Source organism: Ipomoea triloba, chromosome 11, assembly GCF_003576645.1.
Source record: "Ipomoea triloba cultivar NCNSP0323 chromosome 11, ASM357664v1".
Lineage (NCBI taxonomy): Eukaryota > Viridiplantae > Streptophyta > Magnoliopsida > Solanales > Convolvulaceae > Ipomoea > Ipomoea triloba.
In genome coordinates, this window is record NC_044926.1 from 7,559,888 (window position 1) to 7,570,736 (window position 10,849).

Genomic DNA, 10,849 nt, shown 5'->3' on the forward strand with positions numbered 1-10,849 from the left:
GGGTTATGTATCCTTTGATAGTTTACTATCACATGCCCCATACACAATTGTCCCAACATAAAACCCATTGTGACACCCTACCAATTCTTGTTTTCGTTCTATTCTCTAACCAATCTCTATTTTTAGACTCATTTTATTATTATTATTATTATTATTATTTTATATGGTACTGATAATATCAAGTACAATCCTGCGTGTTGTACTTATTGTATCAAATATTATTGACACCAATATGATTAATACCTGTGTAAAAAAAATTGTTTATATATGTTTGTTACTATTAAGTTTTTTTATATGATCACGCATCGAATCAATAAAAGATTATGAAATGGTACTTTTGAGCTGAGCCATCTTTTGTGATGGAGCTAGCTAGTGCATGACTCCTTTTCTGTGTGATATCTTTTTTATGTGAATCGCATAAAATATATTAATCTCACGTATATATATATTATGTATATGTATGATCAAAATGAATCGGGTTTAGTGGAAATTCATGAATTTTAGGTTAATTAACAATTATAATGCAAAAGTTTAAAGAAAATGGACAAAATTTACGATTAAACTTTTTCATTAATGGAAATAATATTCTCATCAGTATGCACTAAGTAAAATTTTGACCTCTCTTTAGTCAATAGGCTAAAACTAAACAACAATATTAAGATAAGAATTTGAATATATATATATATATATAGATACATACATACATATACACACACATGTCAGACTTATGGGGAATTGAAGGGACATAGGAGAGGGATTACAATATTTTAATGGACGAAAGGTGAAATTACCGGTTAGGGCATGATGAGCTAATATTAAGAAGCAGGATTAGGGTGTAAAGATGATAATTAGAGAGCCCACTAGGGATAGACAGGACAAAAGACACAAAATCTAACCACACATAATACAAAAGTCACTTTACTGCTTATCGCTAGAAATGACCAAATATGCAAAATGGATAGAAAAGCGAAAACGAAAGAAAGCTACAATTCATTTTTATTTTTTTGAGACACACAAATTTTTTTATATAATTTTTAATTTTCTCTATCGAAAGGACAAAACTACCCTTCAATTCCTCCCATGTTCCCAAAAGGATAACACCAAGCACACAAACGTTGCTAGTTTTATTTTTGTTTTTCCTTTCGAGTCCCAAGAGTTTTGTGGACAAAAGTTCCATCACACCTAATAACTAATTGGAAAGAGATGCATGACGGCGAGGGTGGTTTTGTCATTTCCACGGCGGGATATATAGCAAAGGAGGAGGATTTGAACACTGTTGTCTGTTTGCTCCAATGGATTAGGACCAAGCAGGGGCAACGATGATGTAGATGTTTTTCTACTTGAGTACACGACATAGCCACATGAAGGTTCTTCAAAATTGCTGCTCCGACAATAATTCACTAGTCAATTAACTTAAAATAGAACAGTTTAACAACCAGTTTAACTTTATTGTTATCAATTGTAAAATGTATGATTCAATTCCTATTTCTACGAATAACAGGTGTAAAATCAATTATGGTGTAAGCATCAGTGTATAAACGCTGATCAATGACTTTTTTTTTTTATCAAAAATTTATTGTAATCCTCAAATAGGGAAAAGGAGGTTTTAGCACTACTAAAACAAGATTCTACCTAGCTAGCAAGCTACCCTAATAAGCTAGCTAATGTACCCATATAGCTAGCTAATTAAAGTTTGTGGTGGAGGTGTAATTTCTACAAGACTTTGGAGCTGAGGACAAAAGGGTCCTTTCATCTTTTTTGTTCTTTGTATTGTCCACTTGGAAAATTAACCTCTTCCTTTTCTTGTCCCCTCATCAAAACTCAAGGCTATCTACACCATACAAACATTCACAAATTATTATTCTCTAATTATTATTATATATATTTTTTATATAATTTAATTTCTCCGATCCCCCCTACCCCCCACCCTTCCCCCTACAACCCCCTATATAAACTCCATGGCATCACATACATCTCTTTCACATATACAGCTTCAGTTCTCTCTAGCACCTACAAGAACAAACTTACTAATAATCAATTCAAAATTATTGGGGTTTTGATAAGAAAAATGCCTTCGAGGGTTTCAGACGACGACTTTGAGGTCAACCACCGGGCTTTTGGTCAACAAAAACAATACTTAGACTTGAGCGCGGCGAAGGAATTGCCGGAGTCGCATGCATGGACGACGTCGGCCGACGGCGACGTGGTGGTCGGCGGCGGCGGCGCGGAGGAGTCGATCCCGGTGGTGGACCTGGCGTCGAAGAGCGGCGCGGCGGCGGAGCAGATAGGGCGTGCATGCAAGACGTGGGGTGCGTTTCAGGTGATTAATCACGGCATTTCCGGGGAGTTGTTGGGGCGGGTGGAGGCCGCCGGAAAACGGCTTTTCTCGCTCCCGTTGCACCAGAAGATGAGGGCGGCCCGCTCGCCCAACGGCGTCTCCGGCTACGGCGTCGCCCGGATTTCTTCGTTCTTCCCCAAACTTATGTGGTCTGAAGGCTTCACCATCGTCGGCTCCCCGCTCGAACATTCCCGCCTTCTTTGGCCCCAAGACTTCAACTTCTTCTGGTACGTATACACTCTTATATCCTCCCCATGCAAACACATCAATTACCAAAAAAATATTTAATGCATTTGTTCTACACACAAATACTCTTCTTATAAAAAGTAGAATATAATCGCCCACCCTAGACACCTCACATCCCAACTTAACAAGATCGTAAACATGGATAAGTAGTAACTCAACTGATCAATAAAGGTAAAATTTTTACTCACAACTCACAAGGACGGGAGTCTCTCATTTGAGAGATTGCTCCCCCACTTAGTTAGTGAGACAGTCTCTTGTGCCAAATTTTAGCTCTATAACCAATTGAAAATATAGAAAATGCTTCTTTTCCCTTACCTCATAGAATCCCTTAATTAAAGGGCCCACTAAATATTAGAATGTTAAATAGGAAAAATATTTTCATTACTTCCCAAAAGGTACCCCAAGGACCTCCATGCCCCGGTTCGACAGAACATCAAGAAAGATAAATCATGATAACTCAATTGAACATAAAGACTAGACTTTTGCTTACTGTGCACAAAGAGCTCCTCCCACACTGTAGCTTGTGAAACTCGATTCCTAATATTTTCTTTTAAACTTCACTCCTATAACCAATTGAGCTGCCCGACTCTGAGGTCTGACCTGTATGTGTGTTTGGGTTTGTTCAGTGAGGTGGTGGAAGAATACGAGAAGGAGATGAAAAAGCTGGCAGGGAGAATGATGAAGCTAATCTTGGAATCCTTAGGGGTAGCAGAGGAAGACGCAAAATGGGCAATGGAATCCAAAGGAAGATGTTCTGCCCTGCAGCTCAACTCCTACCCAGCCTGCCCTGATCCGGGCCGAGCCATGGGCCTAGCAGAGCACACGGATTCCACCCTCCTCACAATCCTCCACCAAAACAACACCAGCGGCCTCCAGGTCTTCCGGCAAGCCACCTCCACCGCCGCCGGAGCCTGGGTCACCGTGCCGCCCATCCCCGGCGCGCTCGTCATAAACGCCGGCGACCTCCTCCACATCCTCTCCAACGGGCTGTACCACAGCGTCCTCCACCGCGCGGTGGTGAACCGCAGCAGGCACCGCATTTCCGTGGCGTACCTGTACGGCCCGCCGCCGGGGATCAAGATATCGCCGCTGCAGAAGCTGGTGGCGGAAGGGCAGCCGCCGCTGTTCCGGGCAATCACGTGGAGCGAATATCTCCGCACCAAAGCTAAGCACTTCGACAAGGCGCTCTCCTCCGTCCGGCTAATTTGCGCCCCCCGAAACGCAGGATTTTCCGATACCAATGATCATAATCGGGTCCAGGTTGGCTAAGTTTATTTTCTCTTCTTTAATTTGCATTATATTATTATTGTTAATTCATCTTTTATTGTATTATTGTATTGTAACCCCCATTGAGGATAATTAAGAAATACATTTTTGTTTCCTTAATAAACCCATCATCTTTTAATTAACTAACTAATAAAATTTAAAAAGTTTATGTTCATACTATTGTATTATAGGCGGCACTTCTAAAGAGAGCAACTAGCAATATTGAAATAGTTAAAGCAATGACAGTGACATTAAAGCACTTGCGTGACTCAAATTGCTTTGCTCCTTACGACTAGAGCAATCAGTTTATGATATAAGATTTGAAATTGAAACGTCAGTTTAAATAAGATTTTAAATGTCAACTCGACTATGTATGTGTATCTCGTGAATTTCGGGCACACATACACATAGGCACATAAGGATATTGAAGGGGGAAATTATGCAAGGATATTTATGGAGGTGGAGGTGGGGGGCATAAAGGCGAGAGGACATATTTTAAAGCAATTGAGCACAATCAAATCATGAAGGGGATCCCAACAAAAATAAGTCTCTGTTGGGCTTTTCTGTCTCCCAGTGTATATAGAATTTTAGAGAGAGGGCAATAAATTATTTATTAATTATTTTTAATTTGGCCAATTTGAATATACATATATATATATATATATATATATATATATATATATATATATATATTGTGATAAGAAGTGGCAGTAGAAGAGGACATCAGAACGGACATCTTTGAGCTTGCCCCGGATATGAAGGAAGATCGTCCCTCTCACAATGAAACACCAACATACAATAGGACACAGCCTTTAGCTAGATTAGCTACAACAAAGTTGAATCATCACTGGATTGGATTGGATTGGATTGAGGAACAAAACAAAATAATTTAATAAATCGATCTACCAGTATCTATCACTAATTTCCATACACAAAACCAACCCCACCCCCCACCCCCCTCTTGGCTTTTTCTCCATTAAACTTCCACTCAACTTTCTTTTTTCAATTACTTATTATCCTATCCCAATCTATAAGTTCCACTTCATCATATCAGTGACAATAAATGTACCAAGAAATTAATAACTGTGCAGACTGAATGACAACAAAATTATTCAAAGATTTTCAAGTGAACTTGTTTGATATTCTCTTCAATGGTGGACAGCATAGGGTATGCATCCACATGACAACAAGTTCAAAGATTTGATTTTCGGTTGGCCGAATCTCCATATGTTTGATTCCCCCAAGTGGGATGTTATTGGGCGAAAGTTTAAAATGCCAAATCTAACATCTAATTATCAAAACATGGTAGTAATTAACTACTATATAAATATAAGAAAATAAAGTTGTATATTAGTTATTAGTTCTAACTTATGGCAAAATGATATATACATTAGACCTAATTTGGTATATATGACTATTTCTTAGATGGGTAGCATATTGTGACTTTGCAACATTTTAGGTAGTTTGTTTGCATTTTCTTTTATTTAACTTTGTTTGCATTTTAATAATCATAAAAAATAAAAGTAAAACTAGCTACTTTGTTCCAATCTTTAAATGTTGCCATAGAATGGACGATCTCGATTAATGTAATTATGTAAGGTTTAATTTAATGGCCATCATTCAATATGCGTAAGATGATTATTATGCCAATTCAATCATAACAATCAATATTTCTTTTCAAAAATGGGAAGTATATATATTATGGTCCCGGGCTGGGTATTTTAATTTTTTCCGGGCTGTGTATTGACTTGGTGAATAAGAAGCTAAGTTTCACTTAAATTTGATAACTACAAATTTTCAAATTCGACTCCATGTGAAAGTTGTCTATTGATCTTTTTGGTTTGAGCTGATGGACATCTTAGACTGATTTATCTCTTTGTGGTCAATTTTTTGCTAGATTCACAAAGCATGCTTCACCCAAAGCACCTATTTGAATAGTGGTACGGTTGTGGGCTTTCCCAAATATCAAAGAGGTAAATTAGTCTAAGTTTGTCATAGTGGACTATTTCTTAGATTTGCTTTCAGCGTCAGGGTGGGGGTTCGATTTCTGCCACGAACATTAGGGGTTTGGGTTGAGCTCCTTGTCTACAGTTTGGAGTTAAATCTCAACTCAAAGTTAGATTGATTCGATTTACCTTCTCATGAACATAGAGAGTGGGTTCATGAAGTCTAAAATATAATTCGATGAAGCCGAGAAATCTAAGTTATCAACAGAAAAAGGGAGAGTATATATATTATGGTACTTGGTGAATAGGATTTAAACATTTTATTATAACGGTCATTCACCACAACATGAAGAATAATTGAATAGTTGATCTTCAACTATTTAAATCAGTGAGGCAAAGACTTATTGCAAGAGGTTGATTGAGTTGATGGAGCTGAGGTTAATAAGATGATACTATTTTTATCACTTGAATATAGGAACATTTCTATTTTTTAAGGTTTTTTTTTCCATTATCTTTTCCCTTTATAATTATTATAAGTGGAAAACCCCTTTTTCAAACTAAAATTATGAAAATCCTAAATTTTCTTATCAAAATCATTTGATTTTATTTTATGAGTTAATACCCAAAATGGTCCTCCGACTATTCGCTAATACTCGATTTAGTCCCAAAGTATTTTTCGTACCCAATTTAATCCTCTGTCTTTAAAATCACACCCAATTTCGTCCACCGTTACAATTGCCGTCATTGAACCGTTATTTTGAGGGCAAAATAGTCATTTTACTTGGGCAAAACATGTTTCTTCCTCTGGTATCTTCCTCTAGTCTCTGTAGAGACTCCATTTTGGTTGCTTAAACAAATTATATGAAAGGCGGCAAAGCGAGGAGCCGAGGGTTACTGGAAACACATTCATGAGATTCCTAAGATTTCTTAAATTAAGTGCATTAACAATTACGCGGTGGTGAACCAGTCGAAGGAGTCGAGGGTTCAACGGAGCTATAGTGTAGGATCGAGCAGGGGTCCAACGGAGCGAGCAGGGGTCCAACGGCAGCGAGCATTACCAGGAGCTTCTGAAGGCGGCGTCGATGCACAGCATGGAGGGTAAGATCGAGTTGGAGAGGCTGATGTAGCAGTACATGAAGCAGCAGCAGGCAGCGGCGGTGATGGCGATCAGGTCGTCGCAGAGGATGCGGCGGCAGCGGCGATAGCGATGAAGTCGTCGTAGAGGGTGTGGCGGCGGCGGCGATAGCGATGAGGTCGTCGCAAAGGGTGCGGCAACGGCGGCGATGGCGATGAGGTCGTCGCAGAGGGTGCGGCGGCGGCGATGGCGGCGATGGTGATGAGGTTGTCGCAGAGGATGCGACGGAGCAGCAACGTCGTGATGTGGAGGATCGACGAGGAGAGCGTCGGCGGCGGTTTTGATCGATTTTTTGTTATATATTCAGTGAAATTGAATTAAAGCTTTGTAATTGTAGTTGATTTGGCTTGGGAGCAGGTGCTTTCCATTCCACCTGAACCAAACGCCCCTTAAAGAAGGCTTCATAAATTTAAATGACTTATTTGCCCTTAATAATAACGGTGGAAACGATCAATTTCTAACGGTGGACGGCATTGAGTACCGTTTCAAAAGACAGAAGATTAAATTGGGTACGAAAAATACTTTGGGACTAAATCCAGTATTACCTAATAGTCGGAGGACCATTTTGAGTATTAACTCTTATTTTTATTGTGTTGATCACCTCCCACCAAACCCTAACTCTCTTCATTCTAAAGGTCACAAATATCCACTACCCACTTTGATTGGGTTATAAGGACACTCTTTGGTCCAATAACTCGAGTGTCACTAATAATAATTACATGTCATCGTTTCACTATCACATTAGTAATCACAATGTATAGTACCAACTTGAGTACCCAAAGTTGAAGAAGAATTTTAGTATCTTAAAATAGTCGAAAGACCATTTAAGATATTAACTCAGTTTTATATCTTTATTGAGAATAGTGACATGATTAGGAGGTTGTCCTAATTTTATATATATGCAGATATGATATGATCGAGAGAGAATATGGAGACGTAGTTAAAATAAAGTAGAGGAAAATGACATAACACAAATAATAATGGGAGGCCATGTTTAATTTGTCACATTATATTGGACCTGAATTCATCTCATTCATTGTCCCTTTCTTTCTTTCATCACAGTCTTGATTTCTTCCCATGACAATTCAAAACTCTCTGGGGGGGGGGGGTAGGGATAAGGCTTTTTTTGGTAATTATTGTAAAGACAAATGAGAAAGGGGAGCACGGCGGCCCTCCGATCAACACCACCCTCTCTGCCACCATGTGCTCCTAACACAACGGATTAAAATTAAACCACCTCGGCTCGGCTCCCCCAAGAAACCAAACATGCACGCATGTATATCATAGCCTTGTCGTCAATCCTTAATCATGATTCCTTGACGCCTCGTGTTCTTTTTGAACTCTACTATGTATCGGAGTTTGTAAACCTCAGCTCTTTGTTTCCTATTTAATCTTTTCCTGCTCTAATGATAGCTGTCCAGGTGATATGACTCCAGGTCCCTTAATTGCTAGAGATTCGATCTCCATGTTGAATGGTTTTACATTGGGTGGATTAATTTGATTTTTCACCTACATTGGATTTATACGGTCAAACATATTAACAGCGAAACTAGTTTTTATGTCGAGTGTTGTTGAGATTAATTACTATAATAAGAAACTATAACAATGACAGAAAATTTATGTAGTTCGATAATGTGTCTACGTTTAAAGGTGTGATATTATTTTTTTTTTAATTAATTGTGATGGTGATGATAAGACATTCAGTGTTACAAGCATCATATTTATATGCAACTCTAAACATATACAAGTACAAAAATACCTATATACTATGGGTCCGACCCAATTCGTTCTAGACATATATACTTAACAAGTGGTATCAGAGTCAAGTCACGGGTTCGAGTCCCTGCAAGAGTAAACATTATGTAGTTAAGATTGGCAGATGCGGTGTTGGGAGGGAGAATTGTTGGGCAAAGGCCAGTAAAGGGCCAAGTCTAGCATCCAACACATTGAAAATGTGGTGGTATATAAGGAAATAAAGTTGTATCTTCGCTATGAGCTATAATTTTTGACGTAGTGATAAGTGTTTGATCCTAACAAATTAAAGTCGTATCTTAGTCAGGTCACGGGTTAAGACTGACAAGTGCTGGGATGAGGAATTTTTGGGGATGGGCTTGTGAAAGGCCATGTCCAGCAATTGGTGGCTAGGGAATTGTTGGGTAGAGACTGGTGAAGGGCTAAATTCAACATCTTACCTTTCAAAAATGTGGGGCAATGTGATGGTATACAAGGAAATAAAGTTACACATTCGCTGTGAGTTATAACTTTTAGTATAGTGGTAAGCAATTGATTGGTTTCACATAGTACCATTCCGGGATTTTCACCAATGTTGGGTTTGTACAGTTAAACATATTCAGTCGAGACTAATTTTTATACTGGTTGGCAGAAAATTGGCCTGTGATGAGTAACCAATTCGAGAAACCATTTTAAGCAGAATCCTCTATTACATGTAATCAGATATAAGTGGACTTAGACCGATGATTTTATATGAGTAGATATAAGTAATGCCAGCCATCCCTCATTCTCTCTACTTTAATTTACAATGCATTTTTTTACTGGTCTGAGTTTAAAATGTTAAATCATTATTTTCACCAACAGAAAATTTGTTCTACATCGAAAATTGATGTGTTGTAGACCAATACATATAAACATTCGTACATTTTTATGCATATTTTAAAATATATTGTTAAATATTGTGTCTTGTCTGAAACGAAATCCTGGTAAACCTAATTATTATTAGTGTCACTAGTCCAAATTTTTGTAATTTTTGCCCCCTCAAATGTAGTGGTACTTTGAATATTGAACCTTTGGGTCATATGGTTTTCACGTTCTGATTTGAGAGAGGTACGACATGTTTTTTCCCCATTTTTTTTTAATATTTAATTTCTTTTTAATAGTTTTGCTTACATTATTAAAATAATTTTTTTAAAGGAAATTCCATTATAAGTGCTGCGATACAATACAATACAAAATGAACTGTAAACTGTATTTTTGCGAAATGTCGGGAATTTTCAGTCGTCATTATTGCTTGAATAAGTTCAACCAATGGTACAAATGAAAAGATAAGAAAGAAAAAAAATAAAATAAATAAAGATATACAAGGACATGAAATAATGTTTCGAATTTATATACCATTATTAGGACGAGTGTACTATTTGAGCTAAAAGAGCACTCAAGAATTTCTCGAATCTCTCACGTCTTGAAGGAAATGAATAAATGTGTTGACTTTCTTGTAAACATGGGACAAATGAATGAGCATTTGAGATACTATTAGTTTGGAACAATCATTAGAAGGCATAAAGATATTCTTTCTTTGATTTAAATATTGTTGGAGCCTCTTTGCGGAGGATTAGATAGTAGTTTGAGAACAATTGTGGATGATGATTCACGTAGCGATGTGCCGGTATGGATCATATTATCAAATAATACACATTCGTCAAAGATCTTGTGGTCGAGTGGTATAGTTGTGGTTCTCCCAAGTGAGAGGTATGTTGAGAAAGTATATGTATGAACAGATACTACATTGTAACAGAGTCGATAGTACTCAAAAATAATAACAGGCATCAAATTTTTAAAAGCAATTCAGGCGCCAAAAGTTTTGTTTTTTTCAAATAATAATATGAAAACCGGGATGGGCGGAGCTATGAGCTTATTTTTAAAATGCTAGTTTAAGTTGCATTCAAAATAAACTATTATTTCAAACTCTTTTTTTCATTTACCAAACTGAACATATAAAGTATTTGTAATTTAAAATAAGAAATAAGTTCAAAAATAAACCTCGTCAAGGGCAACCACTGTTAACCTGGTAACCATAAGGTTTCAAGTTCAACTCCTGATGGGAGCGGCCTATTGGCCTTCTTCATTTGAGCCGGTAGCTATAGGCAACATAGACTTGTTTATCTAGTTCTAGTCCTTTATCTG

At 37.7% G+C, this 10,849-nt stretch overlaps 1 protein-coding gene across 2 annotated transcripts; it reads left to right on the forward strand.

The window, feature by feature from the left end:
- The first annotated feature begins 2,002 nt into the window (after positions 1 to 2,002).
- On the forward strand, positions 2,003 to 7,392 carry LOC115997651 (gibberellin 3-beta-dioxygenase 1-like). Of its 2 annotated transcripts, XM_031237246.1 has the most exons (4): positions 2,003 to 2,565; positions 3,211 to 3,844; positions 5,748 to 5,823; positions 6,764 to 7,392. In XM_031237246.1, exons 1-4 carry the CDS (start codon positions 2,069 to 2,071, stop codon positions 6,793 to 6,795), a joined length of 1,239 nt encoding a protein of 412 aa, XP_031093106.1. In that variant the 5' UTR covers positions 2,003 to 2,068; the 3' UTR covers positions 6,796 to 7,392. The 2 variants fall into 2 exon arrangements, with proteins under 2 accessions (XP_031093106.1, XP_031093107.1); XM_031237247.1 differs by lacking the exons at positions 5,748 to 5,823; positions 6,764 to 7,392 and having other exon boundaries at positions 3,211 to 3,993.
- The last annotated feature ends 3,457 nt before the right edge of the window (positions 7,393 to 10,849 follow it).